The sequence below is a fragment of the Varroa jacobsoni genome, unplaced genomic scaffold (genome assembly GCF_002532875.2).
Source record: "Varroa jacobsoni isolate VJ856 unplaced genomic scaffold, vjacob_1.0 scaffold_226, whole genome shotgun sequence".
Taxonomy (NCBI): domain Eukaryota; kingdom Metazoa; phylum Arthropoda; class Arachnida; order Mesostigmata; family Varroidae; genus Varroa; species Varroa jacobsoni.
The window spans coordinates 160284-187131 of NW_019213128.1; the positions used below are offsets into that span (position 1 = coordinate 160284).

General features: G+C 41.5%; 2 protein-coding genes across 5 annotated transcripts; one reads left to right on the forward strand and one right to left on the reverse strand.

Annotated features, from left to right (window-relative positions):
- Positions 1–248: 248 nt before the first annotated feature.
- On the reverse strand, positions 249–22376 carry LOC111273775 (uncharacterized). 4 transcript variants are annotated; one of them, XM_086973624.1, is made up of 6 exons: positions 21918–22376; positions 15925–18470; positions 4129–4211; positions 3650–3817; positions 1846–1940; positions 249–1244 (listed from the first exon to the last, which is right to left on the reverse strand). In XM_086973624.1, the coding sequence occupies exons 2-6, from the start codon at positions 17455–17457 to the stop codon at positions 922–924; spliced, it is 2202 nt and encodes a 733-aa protein (XP_086829750.1). In that variant the 5' UTR covers positions 17458–18470; positions 21918–22376; the 3' UTR covers positions 249–921. The 4 variants fall into 4 exon arrangements, with proteins under 4 accessions (XP_086829750.1, XP_022711446.1, XP_022711445.1 ...); XM_022855711.2 differs by lacking the exon at positions 21918–22376 and adding an exon at positions 21648–21794; XM_022855710.2 differs by lacking the exon at positions 21918–22376 and adding an exon at positions 21473–21794.
- A 1591-nt stretch (positions 22377–23967) lies between these two features.
- On the forward strand, positions 23968–26003 carry Ccdc56 (Coiled-coil domain containing 56). The gene is made up of 2 exons (XM_022855733.2): positions 23968–24275; positions 25002–26003. Exons 1-2 carry the CDS (start codon positions 24150–24152, stop codon positions 25164–25166), a joined length of 291 nt encoding a protein of 96 aa, XP_022711468.1. The 5' UTR covers positions 23968–24149; the 3' UTR covers positions 25167–26003.
- Positions 26004–26848: the final 845 nt, after the last annotated feature.

The following is a 26848-nucleotide window of genomic DNA, read 5'->3' on the forward strand; positions in this document are numbered from 1 at the left end:
ATATAGTTATCAGGCAGCACTGTTGCGTCGGCCATCGGTTTTTCGTAAAATTGTCGCCATCGAGATTTTTAGTGGGACCTCGAATCAAGCACATGACACTTGCGTTCCGGCGTCATTTTGGCGTCCCCAAAAGTATTAATACGGTTGCTGGCGAAAATACAATCCGTCCGATGCCGATTCACCGCGTGTTATTAGATGCCTCTGGTGCGGTACGGTTTCGTTTTCATTTAACTCATTACCTCACAGAATTATAATAATTATACTATGTTATTTTATTTTTCCATCCCATCCTATTCATTTACTTTTCTTCCTACACTCAGTTCATTTGCCAGTCGTTAACCTTTCACATCTTAGAGTCCTGCCGAATTTACTCTTTGTGTTAAACGTGCCAATAATCACGTTTTTTTTTTTTCATCACGTTTCTACTAATATCATCATCTTAGGCATTGGTGCTTCCCGTCCCATCATCTCAAGTTAGTTCTCCATTATCTCGCTTCGCTGCCACCTCATCGCGGACTAGTGACAGTACGTGTCTGCTTCTCGTTGCCTATTTATACCTCCCCGGTATCACTACGTCTGCTACCTATCTATGTTTATTTATGTATATACTCTCTATCATTGCTACCTATCGTCTGCTCTTAGTTGTTTCCTCTGTCTTTTTTACGCCCTCGCTCTTTCTCACTTTCCATCGTACATGGCCATTTTTTAGTTACGCTAAATTCTTCACGGAAATATCATACAACCGTGTGGGCTGTGACGAATTCCTCTCCAGCCGAACTCTGCCACTTTGCTTTACCACGCTTAGTTAGCAGATGTCGGTATATCGATGTGGCTCAAGCTTTATATCTCGTATCTCACCATCCTTCATTCGCTCCTTTTCCCCCCGGCAGTTGTCCATTGTTTTTTTAGTTGTGTTATTCTCTAGCCCCAACTTTGGTCCGATTCACATCCATCGGCATCTCCACCGTCAAATGTGTCCATAATATCGTCTTGGTCGTTGTCCTCTTCATCAGTATCTTCGTCATCATCATCGTCGTCATCATCGCCGCCACCCCGTCTCCCATAAACATTACGAGTGGAACCGCCGTATGAAGAGTTGATGAGGCGCGCGGATGGTCGATGCTTGAATGCGTGAGGATTCTGAGATCTGGGCATATCCTCAGGGCAGGTGCGAGCTTTTCGGTGCTCAAATACTAACGGGTAGATACGTTCGATTGACTGTTGTACAGCAGACACTGACGGAGCTGCAAACATATCAATGAAAAAGAAACCATATTAAAAATACACTACGAACATGAAAGATAGCCCGCCGAAGATGGTTCACTTTTATATTCATAAAAAAAAAAAGTAAGGATTTTAGAACTCAAAAAAAAAATGTAAATAGTACAACAGTTCCTTCAGTGTCAATCAGTCGAGCGTAAACCTTCGAATTATTAGTCTTTTGCATCAATAGGTCAATTACGAACTCAGTTTGTTTCAATAACACAACACAGCGTGTATGTGGATCAATTATGCTTTGTGGTCCGAATGATGGACGTAAATTAAAGATCGTTTGGCGATTTTCTTAAGACTAATAACATTAACTAAATCCTCAACAGAATTCGAACGGTTGGTCTTAGCCGCGTAAAACCCAAGACGCAACGTCGGTTGAGCAGGTTAATCTCAGTTAAGAATAGCCAGTTCTAACGTAAAGAACTAAACATACATGTACAATTTACATATCAGGTCATTACCCTTTGTGGTATGTTTCATTTTGACAAACAGCTAGCAGCTATAATAATTTATATATATGCGTGCACATCAAAAGTTAGTCAAGATTAAAAAAAAAAAGAAAGACTACCTTACCTGTGACTGTAATACTGCCCGTTGAAAAAATCTTGAGCGTAGCTTTTATATCGCGAATTTTATATGTTACGCCGGGATGAAGCTCAGGTTCGTATCTAAATATCATTCAAGCCAAAGACACAATTAGCAAGTACTTTGAATGATGGCAGTAGCACGGTTCGGTTTATTTTTTCGAAACTTTTCACTCTGGCGTTAGTAATACTTTAAATAAGAATTCAGCTGAAATTTTCAGGATCTAACGGAATCTCTGTTTTGGTAGGGTTGCCACTTGGCTACAACCTAGTACAAGCAGCTATCGAATAACATTACAGTTGGTAAGGTGTTTGTCTAATTACATGTTATTTCGCAGTCTAATATTGTATACAGAGTCTACCGGCTAAATCCGAACCGTTTTCAACTGATCGCCAGCGGCGTTACAAGTCTGCTCATCCGAAACCAGCAACACTAAACAAAAGCTCTTTCCAAGGAAGATATAAACAAACCCGCCGACGTGTTGGAAGCGAGTGTACCGTCATTACAGAAAAAAACAGTTGTTATCCAACCTCTTTATATGGACGAACGTCCGGCAAGATACAAATTTATTTTTTACTAAATCATTGTCAGTTTTCATGCAGTTTTCAAAAAAGTAGGGAAGACTGGAAAACCGGAAGATCATCAATAGGGCTTAGATTGAAAAGATTCGAAGAAGTAGAATTACTTGAGAAATCTTTTCTCTTATAAAGAAATGAACGGCCATGTTCGGGAGCAGAGTACCTATCGTCGACTGAGTCATCCAGATAATCCTTACTGGGTAGTCTTTGTAATCTGCTTGCCTTTTTTTTACATCTTTTAGATTTTTCGGGTCTTTTGGCCTGTCATTAGCCGAAAATTTAATCCCGCTAAATTTTTGTGTAGAGCGCACTTGAGCAACACTTAACCGATTTGTCTACAGCAACCGACATGGCTTAGCAAGTGGTCACTGTTAAAAAGGAATGATGTGCAGATTAAAGAAGGAATAGTTAGGGAAAGATTAGTTAATGGATGTATGTTTTAGGTCCAGAATTGCAGATATAATCACGCTGAACGGAATTCACATTGAGCAAATAACACTATCGAGGGTCACACTGAGTAAATTATAGATACAGTTTTAAAAACAATATACCCTGCTGGCTCTTTAGCACAAATCCCACAGTCCTTCTGTTTAATGAGTAACGTCCCAAAAAATAAGCAAAAAAAGAAAATCGTAGCCGCAAAGATTACTCTTCAGAGTGCTAAGATTGTTTTATATTTAGCGTTAGGCGATCTTAACTGTATACTAGTACAGATGACCGAAACAAGGCCATTCGTGTGTACAATATATATTTTCAAAATTGAATAACTTTCGAATTGCTGGTGGCTCATTGCAATACCTAAATTTAATCTCATACATAATAGACTCATTTAATACCTTGGTAATATACATTCTTTATACTTAGGATACGGCAATACTCTTATTCTACAAGACAGATCCGCAGTCGACTACGCGTTGTTATAGATCTAGCTTGAGTAAATTGAGACAACTGAAACAGCATTAACTGTCAGTCTACGTAGACATAAATTCAGCATTACCCGGGTACGTCCGTAAAATTATTAGTCTGAGCAAATCATCTTCAAAAACTGACGTAACTCATTGGAATATGACTAGTACACTAATAACAACACGCAAAAGAGCTTTATTATTTTCACAACCTGCTAGCTTTTCCGTATCCGCGTCATTCGTCTGGTAGATACGAATAAGAACATACGACTCATATACGGAACTAAACGATGTATTTGGGGGGCTTACTGTGCAATGGGTTTGTTGGCCTGTGAGAAAGGCACCAATTTGATGGCGAACGGCATCGTGCACGTGCCAAGCACGTTGACGATCTTGAAATTCTTGAACCTTGCCCGAAAACCCAATTTTTGCAGGACCCTCGCATATCGTCGTGCAGCCATCTTCGAAGTGAACTCACTGAAAAATTCAAATACACAAATACTATTATGTTTTAATTCGAGTCACGATTCAACTATATTACCTTAAATACTCAATTATAAACTCGTAGATAATAATGCGCAACTGATGATCGGAAACGAACGATAACTAGAACTATAAAACATTGACTGACCACTAAAGAAATTGAGAAAAATCATAAAATTCAATAGTTTGAAGCTCGTCTTTTTGTTTGGCTTTGTAAATTCGCAAACAATGCGTTCGTATCAGAAAAAGTAAGCACGTTTTTTGCGATGAACTATCATCGAAACAAGGACCGAACGGTGTTTTACCTTGTCGCGCCCGTGCACGTGATCTTTCCCGATGACCAGATGCTTGCCGTTGTGTATGGGTTTCGAAGCTTCATCGATACCATCTAAACGGAATACATACGGACAATATTGATCATTATTAGAATTTGCCTCACAAAATAAGATCAAATATGAAATAAATGTGTCCAAAAATAGGCTTCATTTGCAAAGGGATGTCTAGTAACATACTTAATATACGTCATTATACAGAGACTGGTGATTATAAAACGCGACAAACAACTCGACACCTATGTGAGTCAACACTGTGAGGTAATCAATGGTTATTCTTATATTATCAAGATTTAATTTATGTAATTAAGCTGAAATTTCTGAAAAACTTGCTCTCGTTATAGACATTAACGCCTGTGCTGCAATGGAAACCAGTCATAAAGATATTAGGAAGCTACGTTTGTACAGCACAGGTAAACTCACGCTTCCTGTGCTATACAAACGTAGCTACGCAGCAAATTAAAATCAGTAAGCCAAGAATGGAAAAATTTCACAAAATCTTAATCTTAAATTAAATCTTTTTTTTTTTATTGAAAACCGTAAAATTGCCTCTGTGAACCTTAAAGGGGACTTGACGAACAGTGAGATCGAATTTCTATTAAAGGAAAATCCGCTCGGTTCGTGAATTGCTATCAGTGTAGCTGAAACAGATTCGTGAATCTATTAGTTCCTCAGCCAGGAAAAATTTACGTTTTTGAGTTGCGATAAAGTAGCGTAGTGACCTTTAAAAAGCATGTGCTTCAATAAAACAGACCGCTTAAAAAGCGAACGTTGATAGGACGACTGTATGAACTCAGCCCAGCCCAAATGGAAATAACCTATACTCATCGCCTTCCGTTTATTACAAAACTTCTAGTAAGCTACCTGGAAAGTGTAATTTAGCAAGTACCAAAAAACGGCACAGATTAATACAACAGAGTTCTTTCATGATAACATTAATATGGTAAAAAGAATAACAAGATAACAAAAGTCTTAAGAGTACGCGAATGAATGAGCCGCGTTTTTCAATTAGTTTGGCATTTGGCAAGTGATGTAGTTTTTAATCATTTAAAGCTTAGAAATGTGTATTTTTATGAATGCAAAACAATGCCTTATGGTGGCGTACGAATCACCTTATGTAGTCCGTATCTTCTGTGATCTCTACTTTTATTTGCTAGCAAAAACCCACCACGCTATTGAGGTTCAGCCTGATTAAAATACAGACGAAAGTAATAACACTAGCACTAATCTTTCTAGAGGAACTAAGCCGAACACATCAAAGGGCTCTTACGGATGTGGCACGATAAGGCGAATATCAAATTCTGTACAGGAGGCCATTAACTGAGAAGGAAACGATCGAGTTGCAGAATCGATTTGTGAAGTCAGAGGCAAACCTATGCATTCATACAAGATCAGCCTATCAAGCCGCCGATATATAGGGAAGAGTCCGAAATGAAATGTCGTTAGTTGTTTATTAATTAGCAGAAGATAACTGCCTCTGAGTATAACTCACCGTAATGGACGTATTAATATTTACTATAAATGAAATACTATGCTAACATTTAGTATTGTTGTGCTTTTATACTAATTTTTCAAAGAAACCACGATGCGGGTATTCAGATCGAGGCGCACCGTCGAAGAGAATCACGACCGATCAAACATTAAATTATAAGCACAGCATGCTTACGATTAGGATGCTCAATCCGCTAGAAGTTCCAATGTTATGATTCTCAAGTTTCTACAGACATGTTTACTGCTTTGAATTCATTCGCCGATCCTAAGAGCACTGAAGCATCTTTGACTTCATTACCCATAATAGAGATTAAGTAAATTTTCCGACAAATGTACCAATTTTCTAAATGTATCATACTTTAAATGCATCGTGTTTCGAAAGGACTTAAACGCTGCGTCCTGTTGCCCAACGCTAGATGTTATCATGATTATTTAAAAACAACCCAATCTCGTACCCTTCATCGTTGCTTATATCGCTTGTTCAGGAGCGAGCGAGATCACACTCTTGCCTCGTTTCGTAGAAGATGCTGTAGCGCTTAGCTGCTAAAAGGATTTACTATTTCAAGATAGTGCGCACATAGAAAATGGCTGACACGGACAGAGGACGAACTGTGCAAGAACCAGCTATTGCAGATGGCAGAGGCATTTCTGTTGGGGAGGCAGATGGTGTCCTTGGAATGAGCAGAACCCTGTTGCAAAAACTGCTTCAGGTTGGGGAAAAGCTTCAGCTGCTGGTGCTCCAAATGAGTTTGCTACAACATACGTTTATTCGGGTCGTTTGACACATTAAGAGGCTACATCAGCAGCATATTTTGTTACATGTGCAAGGATCATGTAAAATTGTACCATAAGACGAAACTATTGCGTATGTTTTTGTTAAGTGACTGAATATACATGAACCGGAAGATTGGTACCGTGGCCAGCGTGCCAGGAAAGAACGAATAATGGTTTTTTTAGTACGGCATGGTCAGCTTTTTTTTGCAAAAAATCGAAAATGTGCCCATTGCACGCACAATGAGCTTTAATAATAAATCAATCGAAATTTCCGTGACGATTCTAATGGAATCATACAATTTTACGCTTTTAGATACCTATTAGGCGAGAAGTCCCTTGTTACGCTAATGGACCACTTAAAACTAACGCCTTTTAAAAAAAGAAGCTAGTTGCTCAGAGGCCATTATATGAATGCGGAATCCTCGTTCGCAATATTCGCCAAAAGAAAGCAGGTCTGCCGTGCTTTGTCTTCTCTTGGTGCACGCATTGGGAGCCAAGGTTCTGAAACCTGCTCGCATGGGTCACAAAGGAAGTGCTTCGAGATTGTCTTCAGCATTTTATCCGACCATTTGCCATTGCCTAAAGAAGCCGTACTTACTTAATCATTTATAAACCCGAGACTCACATGTGCTTGAGTGTGGTCACGCAGACTCTACAACACGGTACTCACATCATAACACTTTTCCAGACTACTTGGAGAAGCTATAACCCCCAGACATGACGGCTTTGGGCCATGCAAAGGTCGACTTCGTGCAGTTCAACAGAACTTCGTTACTACTTACGGTAGAAGGATGACAATCAATAACATAGTGGCAAAAAGTACACACGAGGAATTGTTTACGACAGCAAATACTGCTAGAAGACTTTTAAAGACAAGTATCTTTCCGCTGAACAAAAACATTCACAAAGATGACGCTCTTCCGTCAGTGGCGGAGGCTGATATGTAGACGGAGCTGCGGAACGATTATAGAGTATTATTCTAGCGGGACAGCCATTGATACTAGGAAACGGGAGCTCCGATGTGGGCAGCTATGTTACCTATTACCGCCCTATCGCAACGAGCAAGAGGCAAGGCCGGTAGATCATCCCTTATCCTCACAAAACAACATAAGCAGCTCCATTTTCGAAAATATAGGATCACTCGCTTCAGCTGTTTCACAGAACCAGTTACGTTCAACTATATTATTTAGATAAATGTGTTGGTCACTTGTGTGTCAACATCTGTTCTCTTTATAAGGAAAACTATACCTGAAGTGTTGAAAAAATTTCCAATTAGAAATACAAGAGCGGTATTTGACGGCTTCGATAGGTTTAATTAGCTTCTTCGCATAGAGCAATCGCTGGCTCACATAGCCCCATTTGTGACCTATATAGCCTCAGCAGCTGGCGCTATATAAGCTGAGGGCATTGGCGTCTCTAATTGACTATTTCTTCTTAGTAACGATTTATTTTCGTTCTGGCCACGAAATAGGAAAGTCTTCGGTAAATACATTGGTATAATTTTATTCTTTATGACAGTGATTTTTCTCAACGATAGCGCTTAGTAAATTTTGACCTTTATAGCCCCTTCCTTCCCTATAAGAAACAAAGCATTGTTACTTTTTACGTTTTATTTCAGAATTACTGCTCCTTGATGTGGCATTACTATGCTTAAGAGTGGAGCAACGATTCCTTATAAATTAAAGAAACCTCCGTAGCTTCGTATCTGAAATAATTGATCTATAAAGTGGGGTGCATAAAATCTAAAACGTTTAGGAGTTTCAATGAAACCGTTTAGATACGTACATGCATTAGAAGTGATCGGTTCAGTCATCACCCTTACCCACGTTCTCTGTTGGACTCGATTTTCTATCAAGTAAGTTTTCTGCACGCTTAGGGTATTTTTTTTGTGAAACTTGAAAATGCGACAACAACATAAAACAAGATTTATTAGAGATTTTTAGCTCTTTTGTCTGTTTGTGAGCGTGAATTAACAACCCGAACGCTGTGTGCAAACCGCATCGGTACGGTGTCACAACGGGGTTTATTTTGCAGCACTATTCAGAAACCGAAGAGGCTACTAATGGCAGCCCCATGAACCTTGATAAGCCATGATCGCTCTGCGTTGGGTCTTCCATTACGATTAGTTAAGTCAAGGTTGAACCAGTCTGATAAACCGTGAGAGGTGATATTTCGTCTTAATATATAACGTCCATATTGTATGTGATCCATATTTGGAAATGGGCTACAAAAATAGTAAATACCTAATAATAATATGCATTGATAATACGTATAAAATTAATCTGTAAACCAATCCAAGACAATTGAGGCATCCTTCAATAAACACAAGCCAGCATTTCCAGCAAGCACGTACTCAAACCTTCTCGATAGTGGATACTTCTGTAATTTGCCAATGTATTCGAATGTCATATAAACGAGAAACATTTATTTGTATAAATCAATGGTAGTAATTGCAAATAATACACGCTTCGTGTAAGGGAGCCGTTGCTGCACTGTAATTTAAAAGGTTACAGGGAAACTACTTGGACAAATCAGGCTTTAGGGAGTTGTGCCTACAAACAATCTTGACATCTCAGAACCTAAATAAATATTGGGACTGATGTCTTCATTAGATAAATACTGAGATAGCGGTTAGCAAACACCACCTAAAAGGACAATGGCGTACCTTCTTTCCATCTCGACCCTGTCCTTAGCTTAATTCGTGAATGTGGAAAATATAAAGATGAACTAAAGCATAAATCGACCACACTCACGTGGATGGGTGTAAATGAAAAGTGCGAATACAACAACTATCGCACGGCTCATCATTCCATTTGGATATTCTAATTCTATATGTATATTCTTTCAAGCCTTTGTAGGTTAGATAAAAGCATAAAATTTAAGTATGGTTTAATTATAACAATGGTGATATGGATTCTATGAGTTGTTATCACCATAGTTATATTTTTAAATCCCTCTGGATGCTAAATATAAACAAAATCATCATAAACAAAACGTTTATTGCGCGCACTAACAAACACAAAAAAAAAGCACAGGCAAGATGCGAGGCATCATAGGCGAAAACTTTCTGTGAGACGTCAAACTGCTCATATTGTTTACTTCGGATCAATGTCATGCCTTCCATACATGACACCACGTACGACACGACCTTAGCCGCTCATCATATCAATTCATCAGCGTTGTCCTAAAATTCAAGAAAGGTCGAACTGTTTCAAAAATTTCAAAAGACTCACTAAAAACGAAGACCCGCCACTAGCGCCACCTGCTAATCGTATGGGTCAACCCAGATAAGCTACGAGATGCAATTATCGAAGCCAGAGTGTTTAGCTATGTCGAACCAAGCTCGGTCGTTGGCTCTGAGCACTTCTAACCAACACTCCGGTTAGTGTCTGCACACATGTAGGGTGTACGATGTTTTTTTTTGCTAGAACAAGCCCGGTAATATGAGGTATAATGCACGCAGGCACCGCGAACTTTCAAGATAAATGAAGAGGCAAGCCACTCACAAATATGAAAAAAAGTTAGAGCCTAAAAATAGCTGTAGATTCTATAGGAGTAGCCCATTTATTGCCGCTTACGCCAATACTTCGGTATTACGGAAACCTCACGTATAATAAAGTCATATTATACCGTCGAAAAAATTCTGAACATACAGCACGTAATGGGCGCCGAGCATCAATGCACTGATGTATGGTTATTATCCCACCGAAGAACAGCGCCGGTATGGAATTGGCCAAAGTTATCGTAAGGCATACGCCGACAGTGACGAACTAGTGATTTTCGTAGTAATAGCGTTTCATGCAGCGGCACGCATCGAAAGGTCAATGCTCGTTTGCCTCTTACGATAAGGCTATATGTGAATGAATGTTTGTGTGCGTCTATGCGCGAAACACCCGCGGACGGTCGCCGAAGAGCCATGAGATTGTGGACACGCGTTCTACAGTCTCGAGTGAATGTGGTATGAGGCGAAAATAGGGTATTATTTGTTTACAAAGAAGAAGCACAGCGTCAAGTCTCATAATGATTCCCTGCTGAATATCTCCGCGAACGGTGGGGGTTATCAGCATTGTTGTTAGTTAGCTTGAGGAGGCGTCGTGTTTGACAATCAGAAGAAACACTGGAAAAAAACAAGAAACGCTCTATCAATTGCTATTACAATCGGCATGGTTTCGAGTTAACTGGGCTTTTGAGGTAAAATGAATTGTTAATACTCCGACGACAGGAAGAGAATAGTTCTCACTAAATTAAACTGGAACACCAGCTAAATCTCCTTAACGTGTTTCGGGTTGCGATTTTTGACTCGATATTTGACTTAAGATTACCTTGCGCCACCATGTTGTCCGGTCAGTGTATGCACGTTTCACAATAATTAAATCATCTATTCTTTTAGATGTTATGAACACCTCGGTCCCTAAGGCTTGAGCGCATAGCTACCAGATCCTTACTAAAGAATTCCTCGCACATAGTTCTGTATTTTGCATCCATATGTTCCGTCTCAGAAACTAAAAACTAATTTTATTTTCGTTTAGGTGGAACCCTCAGTCTTTAATTTCTTTTTACATAATTTTTTTCTTTTTTTTATAGATCTAGCGTATTAAATGTATCTTGTTACGAAAACATACTGATATACCCAAGAAAATGTGTTTCCATTACAACAAAATAAAAACGCATTCAATAACGGCCAAGCTAGCGTTCGTCTATGAGTTGGGCTTGTCCCCTACTGTTCAGCTACAAAGTCGCCGTTAACTGACCTTTTGAGGCAAACCCGAACCAGCCGAAATCATAAACTTTCAATCCGGCAAGAATCTACAATTGTGTTGGGTCTCAGCTATTTAGCTTTTCGGCGATTTTCGCAAACAATGGCAACACGTTATTGGTTAATACCGTAAGCTTTCACGTTCCTTTTAATTCTGGAAACAGGCATAGCACCCCCCCCCCCCGCCGTAGAGAGGTGTGTGCCCCGGCTGAAGGACACGTGACATAATTTGGTGAAAAAAAGTTGGTCGTCGTTTTACTTCGAAACATCCTTCTTTGTTAACGTAACACAGACCATATTTTGAAAACCGGTGTTAAATCCAGTTACAATTTAGCGGCGGAGAAACACCCAAGTCAATTCAAAAAACGATTTACCTATTACGACAAGGCAGCAATAAACCTGAAAAAAAATATAAAGTTTGTCCATTTCTCGTCAAAGTTCGAACCTCAAATCCAAAATTTCGTCGTTGGATGTATCATATTTAGACACTATTTCTACTCCAAACCTAAGCACTGATCGGCGGCCTTTGCTGCGGTGTTTGTTTCTCTAATCGTTACCCCCTGTGTTTGCCTGACTTCCTATTCCATATTGCTTCACCACCTCAACTCTCCTTGGATTTTCATTAGTATGAAGCAGTCATGTCTGTTCAACGAATTCCTGTTACTTCTCAGTTAGTATCAAGTGTAGAGCTCGAATGGGCATAAATTTGTGGGGCGTATAATGATATTTCAAAGAACACTTAAATGTCCCGTGCAAATGATATCCCAAAAATTTGTAATAATTAAATAACAAATTTGCAAGTACAACATCGTATGAGTTGGCCTATTCCCACCCAGATTAAAATCGAAAACTTTCTGGTTCCAAGTGCCAAGCACTATTGTCTGCTTTAGAGTAAACAGTGTATGGCTACGATTTCAATGGCTGCCCCTTAATCATTACACTTTAGTCCTCAGTGGAACTTCAAATGCGGTACTCTATCGCCATTTTGCAGGACATTTCTTCTGAAAGAGCGCCATTGCATATATATATATATATATATATATATATATATATATATATATATAATCGCTAATTCAACCTTATAGAGGTCTCGTGCGCAAAGGTGGATGACTTTTTTCATGGTATCGCTTATAGTACGAGTCGTTCCTAAACTCCGCACATGTGACGCTGGATCGTCCGTAGGCAAGCTGGCAGTCGATTAAAGAAAGATCCCTCGAATAGGAGTTCCTTGTGCCTGCATCTAGACAAACTGTGGATAAATACATGTGGACATAGCACTAGCAGACAACAGAAAGCCCATTTATTATCTCGGCTGCCAACAGGCATCTAGAAAAATTAGTTGCCTCAGCTATTACCAATACTGTCATCGTAATCATTATGTCAAGGAAGCTTCCAAAAACAATCTCGTATTATGACTATTATAACGACTATGATAATGAACGCAGCAACTGATCAACATGCTGCCATGACAAACGTGCCATGGTTTTGCGTGCACCTAATCTGAAGTAACAGAGATAGCGAATCAGCATCGAGTAAGTGACTAACTGAACACAGCGGACTGCTGTAACCGTTAGATAGCTGTTCAAAGGACTTTTACTAGCGACACACCACTGTTGCGACGATAACAACAACATCAAGTGGCGCACACAGTATTGCCATTGAGAATTGGCTAAGTGTGCGGCCGAACAGTATCATCGAACTACTACAACAGAAGCATTGGATCAGACCAGACTCGGCCCGACCACACCCGATAAACAGGCGGCAAGCAAAGAGCAACGTTGTAATAAAGCTACTTATTCGGTTAGGTGCTATTTTAATCGTTTGATGTTGACCCTGATACTGCTGCTAGTGTGAAAGAGGAGAAGCAGAGACGGACAGCAGATACTTGCGGTTCCGATTTTGCTTTTGCTGCTTGCATAGCCCTTGTTCATCTCTGCTTGTCTGAGTCGATGAACCCATGATAGCAGCTTGCAATGGAACAAGACGCTAGTATAGACGCAGGGGAGCGCACGACAAAAGACAAGATGGGGTTAGCTCAGGGCAACTGTGAGTAAGTGAGCTCCGCGATCAACAAGCAAGACAGCAGAATAACAGCGGTAACAACAATGGCCGATGGATATCAAAGCAGCTCTAATTGAAGACTGTTTTGCTTTTTGACCTAATCCTTGTAGAAGAAATAATAGGAATAGCGGCTGTTATTGACAGATAGACTCACCATAACGGTAACGTTGATGACTGTGGCTTTGGTGACTTAATTTGACTTCCAACAGGACCAATTGCAAGTTGTTTGCGTTGGAAGAGATGGCCTAATACACATTCCAGCTGACCAAGTAACCGACGAAGGCATCACGAGCCCTAGGCACCTAGGCTGGACTGAATAGCGGCGGCTAAAGACGTCCAGAAATGACCCAGAGTACGCCGCAAATAAATATTACATATATAGAAGACATTTATGCTATAACGATATGTAAGTTGCAAAATGTTTGAGAGGAAGCTGACTTGTGGCGTACCAAGCGTGCATTATGTATACGCGATTCGGAAGAAATAAACAGCCGTAAACATTCACGAAATCGGGTCAAAATATCTTCACGCGATTTGTGCATAGATGCATGGCTGCACGATTTGCAGTTGTAGTTTTATCTGGAATATTTATAACTGGAGCGCGATGTCGGGTTCACACGCTCTCAAACAGGTTTACGACTTTGTTGATACTGTGACATCTGAAATCAAATTTTATTGTACTAACAGATAACCCTTTAATTAGGCTTGTTAGGTTCGCTTGAACTCCCTTGATGTCTCAGCTATTATCCTTTTTGAGAAAAAAAAACGAAGGGTCAGTACCGACTTGTCCATTAAAAAACACCGTGTAGTCTACCCAACTAAGGTCAAATCAAGGGGGATTTTCGTCTACACACCTTCTGTCTGCATATTTACGTACACATACAAGCGAGCTTTCCATGCCCTAAACATGACAACTGGTCAGGAAGTATACCCTACTATTTACTTTGAGAAGCCATAGACAGAGAAATTACATATGGATACGCGAATTGTAGGCACATGGTTATCGAGAAGCTGTCAGAGAGCTGGGATAAGCGTCTCAAAGGAGTTAAGTCAATCTAGCCCGACTAGTGCAAAAGTCGTTTAATCTCAAAATATATTGGATTGATTTATAACAGCGTAAGAGAACAAGCAAAATAGTCAACGCCTTCTGTTGAATCAAGAGCCATGTGGAGAAATTCGCATCAGTTTGTTTTACATGTCTGCAGTCGGAGCAGTACAATGAAAAGGGTTTGCGCGTAAATCAAGCAATTCATAGATTCCTCCAGCTAATTGTAGTTGTTCACAGATATTCTCGCTGCTATATCATTAAAACGCTTAGACTTTTCGGAGCTTTTCAGTAAATCTGTTTCTGAATAGAGACCGTGGATCCACAATAATGTCGGCTCATTTTATCGATGCCCTTTCTACGGCGAATTAACCGCACAGAGATTTCCAAGAATTGGTGCAGAATGCATATTTGAGTAATTTTTAACAATACTCGGAATACGAGTACGGTGCAACGCCCTTACCATCGAAACAGCAATACCGACGAAATTCCGAACTGCAACAAGATCTTTGCATGGCCTGTTTTTTCAGAGCAAAATATCTAAATAGTTAATGCTACGAATCACAGGATCAATTTCAGAGCGATAGACGTGCTGCTCACCAAATAAAGCGTGAAACGCCAAATCGCAAATGAATGAAGTAATCTATCTTCTGCATGTCATTTTGTTCTGGCTGCCGAGCTTTTCAATGCCAAACAAACCTTGTTATCAGTACATTATTTCGGTTTGTTTGAGGTGTTCAAGAAGCACAAAAACCATGCTTCGCGGCAAGGAAAAGTCAGCTAAACCGACCGCCGCACCGAATGGTGCTTGATTGGACTCATCTTCAAGACTAACACACGCCTGAATGAGCTTTTTTCTTTAAAAATAGCTCAACTATTTTTTTAAATAGATTCACGGCCGCATAAGCATAAGAGACCCATCCACTAAAGGAGTAGAACTTCGAAAGGGCGCAGTTGCTATGCTAGTACCAGCAGCGATAAGAAACACGTGACTGAGATTATATTCACCTCCAATACAGAAGATAACGTTTTGTCTAACTGTGTTTTGCTTTAAGTCTTAGTTATAACCCTGATATTAATACTAAAATAACCGCAGAATAACCGCTACCGATATGAAATAATGTTGATCTATACTCTCTACACAGTTGAGGCTTGTAATAAAATAGCTATATGCAAACTCACACATACAATGAAAATTGTTCGCTCCATATGCTGATACTAGTCGAGAGCTAGGATATTTAGGGGAAATAGGCATTGTTAAATGTTCGAGAAATTTTCATCTGTCAAAGAACCCGATCGCCTGCTTTATCGGAAAGCAGGCCCCTGTAGCTTTCCAGCCAGATACTAGTCAAGTTCAGAGCCCTCGAAAACGGCTTTAAGTGAACCTGCTTGCTTACCACTTTATCTTACCACGCCTCGAAGCTCGGGCGTTGCCCGTAGCCAAATATCCAAATTAACTCTGCACTTACCGATAGCTTCGACCCTCAGTCTTTACTATAGAGCAACACAATTATTGCTGCGAGGACGGTGTTTTTAAACTCAGTAGTCTGTGGTTTGCCTTAAATTAACCACCCACTTGTTAATGGCCGATTGATTTATAGAAAGCCACCCAATTAAGTAAAACTTCAAATACTTCACTTACCCCTGATTCTCGTTTGAATTCGACGTTCGCCCCCGTTAACGCGATCTGTCGAAGGTTTAGATGGCATCCAACGGAGAAGCTGCACACAACATTGTTGATCACAACATCAATTTCCGGTTCTTGCTGTTGCTGTCCCTGTTGGATTTCATGGTCTTGCAGTTGTTCGTTCTCAACGGCAATCAATGCTCCTTCATCAACACCTGCTGAACTTTGATCTTCACTGGCGTAATCACTTGGCGGGAGCAGCAGCGTTCCATGATGATTTCTTGCCTGGCTTTCCATGGCGTGGCTTCCGTGCTCGCTTTCTTGTTCGTTCAGATGATCTCCCGAAGTCGCCGACGACGACTGTAGCTGTTGCTTCAGTACAGATATTGTCACTGGCTGTGCACTGCTATTACAATTAGTAATGGGCGTGGTAATGATGCTATTACTGACCGTCGTAATTGCGTTACTTCCAGTGCTGTTTCCGGCGTTTCCGTGCCGGCTCACAACAACACCGCCTACCGCAACTCCGCTATATGAGTTTGCCAACAACAATCGTCCTGAACAAGCAATCGTCGTAGAAACGCGACTATCGCTGCTGCCGCTGCCATGGTTATGGTTGTTACTCCTGCTGTTATTTAAGCTATTACTGTTGCTGCCACCACCTTCGGGACTACTTGTAGTATTATTATTATTGTTATTGAGGTTGGTCACGACTCCTACTGGTGCTTCAGCAGCAACCGCCCCTATGGCAGTTGTAGTAGATGATGCGGACGTCAAGGTAATGATTCCTGCAGTAGCAGATGCGGAGGCCGTTGAGAAAACTCTGGTCGGCGAAGACGTCGAGGACTTGGTCATTGACGTTGATGCCGACGCCAACACTATAGTCTCGTGATGATGATGATGATTATTATTATTGCTGCTTGTGTTGCCCACACTAACCCCGCTGTTTACGACAATCTTGTGAGGACTGCTAACAACACTCTCACTAATTGCAACGTCAATTTCACTCGAAGTCGTTGTTACGGCGGTAGCTGGCGAAACGGTGAGAAGGGGCACAGTTATTGTGCCACCTCGTTGCAATATTGTTACGGAAGGTATTGTAGTACTCGAGGAGATCGAGGCCGCGGCCGAACAGGCCGATGCTAGCGGTGACGAGGACATAGAGGTTAGAACCGATGTCGTCGCCGCGTTGGAGGACGGCTGCGGATGGACTACGACGCAGTTGCTCTCGTTGTTGGTACTGCTTGGTATTATGGCTGTATTGTTACCGTTGTTGCTGATGTTGTTATGGGTCGTACTCGAAGAAGTTGAGTTGTTGTTGTTAACAAGAATGGTGCTGCCGCCCGAGCTCACAGTCGAGTTGTTCATGCCACCGGTTGTCATCATCGTCGAAGACGAATGGGTTCCAGTCGGACTAATGCCTCCATCGGAGTTGTTGCCGCCGTTACCATTTGCTCCGCCGCTTACAGCACTTCCAGCCGTATTGGTCACCGCGACGGTCACCGTACTCACGCTGACCGGCGCGTGGTTATGCACCAGGCCGGCCATGACGTCAGCCCAGCACACGGGGATGAACGCCGTTGGCCTCAACCCGAGCTCGGAGCTCCGACCGACTCCACACCGCCTAGTTCGTCGGAGCCACAGGCTCCGCTGGCACAGTAAGCTTTGTCTGTCAACGACGCACCTCGGCGGTGGCGAGCTGCGGCAGCCGCAGCAGCAGGACTAGATTGTTATTCGTGAAAAGGCCACGGCCGCAGAAGCTTTTCCTATACAAATTTATCACTATTCACGGTAGCCTTAACTCGAATTCGGACTGACCCGAGGCGTATCTTGATAGTGCATGAATACGTCACTAAACCCAAATTGATACCAGCCCAAGTGGCCTTATTACTCGCTTATACAGATTACTTTATCTGTATCTTCTGATTCGCACAAAGCTTCCTAATACTGATCTCAAGGTAGTAGTTGATGGCTATCGATATTAAGGTTGGTCTTGTTGTTTGGCCAAGCTTCACTTTGATGAACACAAAGGCATGAGGAGAGAAGAAGGCCGAAAACGACAAAAAGTCTTCTGGCAATCAGGAATGCTCAGGCCAATAATATTAGCCTAGGAGAATGCAATATTCTAATACCAGTGTTTCTTAACTAGCTTGTTTTCGGCCTACGGCTGCTAAAAGCACGTCCGAAATGACACTGTAATGGTGACGCCTAATCGTTTGTTCTTGAAGACTCAAATACATTTGTTTTAATCTTGTTTACTTCTTTTCTATTGGCTTTTTGCAAAGCCTGACTTGTTAATTTCGCTTTTAATAAATTAAGTATTATTGCAAGAATATAGTTCTTGCTGTCGTTCTTACTGACGCTTGCGAATGGATTGAAGCACGCTTCGTCCTGAAGGCTGTTGATTTTTTCGTTACAATACTGTTGTGGTTGTAGTTTCCATCTTCGACCTCGACAAGGGCAGGTTCACACTTCGTTAATATCTATTACACGGAATTCGTTGTTGCCGACGTGGATGTTGTTCCCCCGGGCTTCTCCCTGTCAGCGAGTTGTTGATTCCCCTATTGTGGAAATACGAAAAAAAGCTGATTGTAGTTGTAGGCACTAGTAATAAGAACTGCATTTAAATTCACACAAATTTCATCATCATAAACATTATAATATCAATTGGCCATTCGGGGCAAACTGGCTGGCTGGCTGGCTGCATCGACATCTTTGGACCTCACAGCTCATGTGTTTTTCGTTATTTGCAAGTGTGCGCTGATATATGGAGACTACATAGGCCTTCCCATCTCTTCCTACAGTGGTCACTTTTGTCCTTTGTTCTGTCCTGGTTTTTTTCGCACTCTTAAACTACCAGAACCTTTTGTTGTCACTGGTATTAGTAATGCAAAGGCAGGGATTACATTTACAAACCAACCAATGGCGTTGGGGCGATTTGTTCTCAACGCGTGACGTTCGTATTATTCCATTATACACAGAGTCGGACAGGCAACCAAAACACCCTACTTCACTTTGTACAGCCTAAACTAGGATTAGATGTTGTGATGGTCAAGTAGCTCGGCAAAAAGTCCATACATCGGTGGCAATGTCAGAGCGCATCAGCAACTGTAAACCACCTACTATGTTGACTGGGTAACACGTTTCTATGTGATGGAATATCAGCACCTCTTGCGAAATTAACAATTACAATAATCGTGTCACAACTGTACTATTCAATTCAACCAGCAGCGATCCAGCATTAACAACAAACGGTCCCGGGCGCAGATCGCAGCGACACTCTACCACCCCACACGACTAATAAAAGAAGCCGGTTGAGGAAAACGAATACCCGCCATTGCTGTGCGTGTCAACTTCGTCTTCGCTCTTAACGTCACATCATAGTCCCAGCAGCATCGGCAGCAGCTGCACCGAAGCTGGCGTCACATCGTCCACTGCCGGAGCCATTACACTACGAAACAACACCGACGGCGATCGTAGCAGTCTAACGACAATTGCAATGAGACACCAGTCGACCGCTGACTCCAGAACAGCTGCGTGTTTTGTCATCGAGTGTAATTCGTAATGGCAGTAGTAATGATTTATATTGCTGCTAATCGCAGGGGAGTCGCTAAAGTACCAGAAAATGACAATCAATAAAGTGTCGCCGAGGGCTCCCTTAATCATATCTCAGCCTAACTAACATGGGCACCGCAAACGTATAGCCAATGTCGCAGCGCGAACTTCGAGAGCACATGCACAGTATCACTGTATTAATTAAACATCACTGTCGATGAAAAAGGCCCGTTTGTGTTCGGGCTTCACTAGCAATTGAGTGGCCGCCGCTGGTTGTTGTTCGCCGATTCTGATGTTGTCACCTCCTGCCAATTTATTTACTTGTGGCTTGGTCTGCTGTCGCCGCTCGACAATGCCGCTGATATCATGTGAATGTATCTCGCAGACAGGATTTTTGTTGTTAATAGGGGAATAAAAGCGTAACTAAGGAAAGAGGCAAACCCCGCAGGAACTCTACGAGAGTACACGATGGGAGAGGAGAAGGGGAGGGGGGTGGATTTTATTTTGTGTCATAGCTGTCCTTGTAATTAGCAGTAGCTACAGCATAAGTGTCCTTGTCGGGTCGTCCCACGCGTGAGTCGCCGAAATTCGTGCCGTCTTCGAACGGCTGATATTGTGCTGACTAGCTTCCTTTGGGCCCTGGCCTTTGATTATATCTACAGGCGCTGGAAAACACGAGCTCTCATTGTTCTTTCTGTCTCGAATCGTAATGGGCTTTTTTCTGTTTTCTTTTTCAATTATCAAAGTATAAATGTGTCGGGTCGTTGCTCGGAGGCCTGACACAGCAATATGTCATGTTTTTCCCGTATATGAGTTATCCTGAAACGACTACAAAGCAGGACTACTATTACAAGATCAGGCGAAAGGAAGACTCGAGCAGGTGATCATTTGGATTGCTCATTGGAGCCATTAAATGGGAAGCGGCCAGATTTCAGCGATCAGCAGTTTGATCTCTAAGTTCAAATCGAACGAACCTTGATCGCGCAACGACGACCGCACAGTTGTCGATCGCCAACTGCCTGTTATTGTTTATGTGGTTTATCGTTGTTGTTGTTCTAATCAGCGGCAGCGGCAGCAGTAATTTATATATAACCGTATGAGCATCCAGCCGTAGCGTAACAATAATGATACCAATAGCAGCAGCGATATTAACAGAGGCAGTTGTTCTTCAACGGTCTTTCGGTTGACTCGAGGCGGCTCTCGTTACCATCGGCAGCAGCATCAGCAACTGCTGCAGTTGCGGTGACGTCGTGTATTGTAGATAGGGGTAGCAGTAAACCGGTAGGCGCACACGTTCGCTAGCCGCCAATGGACCGAATGAATGAATGAATGAACGACCGACCGACCGACCGACCGATTCAGCGGTGCCTGCTGACGGTTTTCTCTGAGAGGGGACAAGCGGCACCCGCTCACTTGCACAGGAACACATTCAGACTGACAATAGAGAGAGACACGCCAAAGCACCACCATCACGAGCGTGCCGCTGCTGCTACAAGGAAGACGGTGACTACGACAACAACAACTTTTAGTTACAATCACAGTTATATTTAGCTCAAACGCTCAGACAACAAAGTAAGATCGCTCGTAAATGACAATAATGATTATGGTGATCATAATAATGGTGACTGTGATGATGTAGCCGTAAACAGCGAGCCAGTTACTCAATCACGGACTCGGTATTAGACGGGAGCAGGCAACAACAACAGCGGCAGCAGCACGAACCGAACAGGCGAGCGCAATTGTAGCACAAAAAAACACTCGTCGACTTGTAATCGCCTAACATTATTGAGATCCGAACGATTATTTTAGTTGTAGGCGATATTTACGTACTTTCATTTCGAAACCCATTTAACAACTCATTTGCGGACACTTAGAACTTGTTTAACGCAAATCGTAGACAACATTGGAACATATGAATCGGCTGCTGACTGGAGGGGTCGCACAGAACACACGGTAACGACCAACGAGTGAGCCGCACGATTTGGCAGTGATGATAGCTAAAACTTACAGAATTACTAATCGTAATCGTAGTTGTTTGTGCCAGTTATAAACACATACGCACACCGCACCGCACCGCACGGTCAAACGAACGGCCCCCGATTGACCGGAAGATAAGAATTTATTCTATTCTTTAATTATTAAATCCTATTTTCTATTGGTAATGTAGCTTGATTTTCAATCACCACGGATAAACTATGTTCGGAACAGCGTCCTGGCACTGCTGCGCCCCGGAACGACGGTACCGAACCAATCGAATAACGCCGCAACAACGCCAATACCAAGCCGCGATTACGGAGATACGCTCTCCAGTGATGGTCGAGCACAACTGAGTTAAGTAGCAGCACCACCAATAGCAAAGACTGTCATAGACACGAACAGGCACAGCAGCAGGACTTGCAGCAGCCGACCAGGCCAGGCCAGACACACAGAATCAGCGCCACAGACTGACTTACGCAGACATAACACAGGGACAGAACAAAGCAGAGCAGAACGTTGCTGCTTCCGCGGGATAACTCTACGATCCGAGGGACAAACAAACAGACAGACTACTTCGCTCCGTCCCGTGCGTTCACATCGCCGCCAGCCAAGCGGGCGGCAACGGCGACAATAAACATATAGGCGCACACTTATCGGGATATAGCCAGCCAAACGCTCACTCACGGCTGGTTAACTAAGATCCTCCGCTGCTTGGCTGGCTGGCTGGCTGGTTGGCTCTGTTATTGTTATTGTCAACAACGGCAACAGCAGCTAAAGGACGGAAGCCTAATTGCAGACTGGACATGGCGACAACGCCTCGCGGTTGAGTCGGCACTGAATAACGGCGACTGAGTGGCCCAGCTGCCCACTAGAATTGTACATGCATTCTCATGTAGCATCATGATGCTGCTGCTACTGCTGTTCAGCACTGTGAGGTTAGGGATTAGGAATCGGTAGGTTAAATTTTTGTTAGGTGATGACAGTGCTGGCGGTGGGCATGCTGCCCCAGCGATCAAGCCGCCAATTAGGCAGAACCGACGGTGTAACTGCCAAGTGAGGATGTCTGCTAAAGTCATCTGCTATCGAGTAACAGACGATTGCCACCAAATAGATTACCATTTTATCATAATGAACACGGCGAATGCTTGCGAAACGCTGAATGTATCGGATTGTACGTCCGATACCGCGGTCAGGCATTCCATCAAACGACTTGTTCTCAGCACGAAACGAAGCGTATTTACGCCCTAATCCGCACCTACACGGCCACGTGTCCTCAAGTTTAGCGGACAAATCGTTACCCACTACACCATCATTGGGACCAATAAAATTAAATGGACTCTGTATGGTCTATGACTGCAGGGTGAGAGTGAAGGCGTGTATGGGTCAGCAATGCTGATAAGTCGGTGCAGCCATGGGATCAAATTGGGTGCTAACGGATGGTGCGATAGCAGCGTAATTCGTATGATTTCGCTGTGCGTTGTCTCATGTCGAAATTATTAGATAAGTAACGCTAGAGAGCGAACGGAGTAAAGTTTAATTTAAGTTGTACCTTCTGTAGATATTATTTGTGTTTTGTGCTAACATGTATTTTCATAATGATGATCATTTCCTTAGAGAATTGAGGAAGATATTGAAAAGAGACGGCAATCTGTAACCAAAAACAGCATCTTCCGGCAATCCCGCAGGCGACATGAGCGCTGTACGTATAACGAAATCTAAACAGAAAAAGTTTTGAAGCGCAAGCTTTGAAGGGAATGACTATAGTGTAAGCTCGAACAGTACTAGTTACCAGTTAAACAAACGTAATAAATAATTTTAGCATGATGTATCAAGAACTTACCTCTGATTTTGCCTCAGAACTTTGATACATATAGATAAAATTCATTTGTATACGATATAATACTTTTAGCTTAACCGAATGTATTTTATTTCGAAATCTACTAATAATGCTAAAGTTGATTTCCGTGACCGTTGCTCTCCTGGAAACATTAGCCTTAATATTACCTATACTAAAACTGAAAAAAAAGACAGTGTTTTTTCCGAGCAAAGACGCGGATCGAAGTATTTAGGTACTGCATGCGTGACCGATTGCTTCTACTTAGAACCCGCGACGAATAAATTCATTTTCTATTAAAAGTATAGCGTCGTGTAAAACGAAACGTTAAAGAAAACAGGGAAAACAAAAACTCTAAGCCTGTACAGGCTTTTGGAAGTTAGGTATTTTCCGAGAATAAGTATAGTTCAAGGTAATTCCGATTATTCAATTAATTCTTTGTGTCGCTCCAATAAATGAAGTACAAGTGGAAGAACTCGGTTCGCGATTCGAATTTGCCCGCTAAGTCTTCTTTTTTCATTTTCTTTCGCGTTTTGATAATACCGCTTTTTGAATCCACGTAAACTCTCAAGGGTCCGATTTGCATTTAATGCGATCGTGATCGTTCAAAGTAAACAGTTCGAAATATTTTAACAACAATTAATTCTGAGCCTATTGTGGTTATTTTAATCGCCGACAACTTGCCAGCAGACGACATAAAACCCTTTCCTTTCTGCCTTCTTGATTAGTATATTTTGGAAATGTGAAAAATTCGCAAGTCGGAGCATATCCAGCCGCATTAAAAAAAAAAAGTTGATTTCAGTAGACGCTCTATCAAGCTAAGTATCTAATTCTAACTGTTATAATCGAGTAGTTTCTGGGGCGCGGTGGCACCATGTATATTACGCCCAATATCGGACCCATGGTGTGTCGCGCCTATTGCTCCTCTCGTGGTGAGATAATGCCAAAAGTCGACGTTTCGAAAGAGTATGTGCAGAGTGCGCAACTCAATTACATGAAGGTAGGTATGTAGTAAAGGACGAATCTACGGCACCGAATTAAGAAGGTGTTCAAAAATAAGAACTTGCTTGGGCGTGTAAGTGTATTCGTGAAGACAACCCCAAATGTCGACTGAATGTAGACCAAAACTATTTGTTGTCAAGCCGTTTACATAAACATCTATGCGGGTGCGTTCTGCGTACATTGTAGGTAAACTTTTCATTAGACTTCCTGAAGCTGGTTAAATTTTAACTAAATAAGGTAATATATCGTACTTATAATTTCATTTTACATGGAAACGGGCAACTAAGCACTTGTTTCACTTGTAATAGCTTTATAGCACTAAAAAGTGCCTGCAGCAAACCGGAATTAGTTCTCGAAAACGGATACCCAACATATATCTGTATCCTTAGCTCCATCTTTCACGATTATTAAACAATACGTGCGAGACTTGATCGGATCAACCTCTCTTCGTTTAGATAAAAGCAAGACATCACAACCCGTTAGCTTCGGTAGGCTTTTAACGAGAGTTTCGATTAGAAGATCCGACGTATTTTCGATAATTTTTATCACAATTATTGGAAAACGCAGGTCATGTTAGCCTGTCTAAGACATAGCTTATCTTGTTTATTTGTTACCTAGCGTTATGCTTAAACCTGTTGTATAATTCCCATATTTGTAGTTGGAAAAATATTATTTTTAGGGCACATAATAAACAATTCAATTTCGTTTTTACCTGTTGTTACAGATATTAGAAAAGGAAAACAGCGATCGAGTTGCTAAGCTGCTAAAGACCAGGTCAAGGAATCGATATACTGCGCTCGGCCTTGGCATATTCGTTATCTGCATCTACGCCTATTCTATAAATTCCGTAAAGCAAGAACACTTCCTTGACGAACTCGACGAATCTTAGAAGGATTATATGTATAGATGTAGAAGCAATCTAGCTATGGCGTATTCATTCTAATAGATATTGTGCGGCAGGCTGATTGACGGCTCACTTTTTTTTGGATATCTGTCTCCTAATCATAGTAGATAAAGATACCATTTTGCCATGATAATTTCGCATTGAGAGATACATCGTAAGCAAGCTAAACACGACCGTACTATATACAGCACCCAGGTGTACTGGTAAAAGGCGCCTGTTGTCTGAAGAGCGATGGGCGTACACAGTTTTGGGAAAAGAAAAGCTAACATAAGAATATTAACAAAATTATCGTATATTGAGTAAATTACGTCGGCGCAAGGAATCAATTCAGTGGTGAATATAGTGTAGCTGCGTTGGGTACCGCCAGGTATTTATATCTCAATTCGTTGAATAGTGTTAAGAGCGTTGTCTTGTCCATAATTGGGACTCTACAGAATAATTATATGACTGACTAAGTAAATAAAGTCCCAGATCCCAAATGGATATCGCAACACCCGTAATACTCTCTGTTTCTTCGATGTGAGGTAACGCAAACGCTAAATCGAAATAGTATAATAACGTTTTTGCTTGAGATTGAATGCCCCCTTAAATGGGGGTCGTTTAAAGTTTAAATGCTATGTAATTGAAAACTGAGGGAATTTTTACGGAAAAAAATGATAGGCTGAACGTGGTACGCCCTGTTTCCGATAAATTAGAGACAATGAAAAGCTATAGTTAACCGTAAATGTTTATTTAATAGTTGTAATGTTGGTAGCAACCGGAAAGAAGGAAAAAGTAGTTTCTATTATAAATAAAACTTATATAAAAAGCATGTAATTTTAACATTAACTGTTTTGTTTATAGCTATATGTTGAGTAAAAAAACCCTGTTCTGATACCGTTCGCGATTCCAGGGCGTTGGGTTGCTAGTAGATATTTCATGAAAGTTCGTTTACATATGGAAAAGGGAGAGAATCGTTCTACGTGTTAGTGCACAGCATCTGTTTACTTAGAAAATTAGGTTTCAGTGAGCAGATAATAGATGTCGAAGTTGGCGTAAGTACATAAGTTACCCGTTTAAAACCTTCACCTTTCAAGATAATTACTGATATTTACAGCTGAATTTAGTAAAAGTGAGAAGCCATGGTCACGAGTCTACTTAAAGGTGCCTATAATGGCCGATTGCTTTCTGGTACGCACTACAAACGGTATTTCATATTCATGACAATTGCGAATCTTTTCCTGATTCTGAAGCAATACTGCAATCCAAACATTCGTTCAAATTCTATAGAATACCGTCTGATAACAGAATCAGAGGTCTTAAATTAAATGGGCTATAGCAGATCTTAAAGTTATGCAATAGTCAGTTGTTTTTAGTAGTTTTGTTGGTCTACAAATGTGTAGGTTTAGCTTTGCTGTGAAGTATTTTAATGCACCCGGATTTTTTAGGCCGTCGTGCTAAATTTAAGGCAATTGTGATCGTACGGAATATCAAGGTCCATAGACTTCTAATTTTTAGGCCAAACCAAGGCTTTGATCTATGTATGCCAGCTTGCAAACACGACAGAATATTTGAGTAAAACTTTAAATTAAACTGAAAAAAATTAGTGGTTCTCATATTAATCGCTACTATGGTAACATTTTCGTAAGCTAGAGGCGGCAGGTTTAAAGTGCTGTGGACTAGAATAT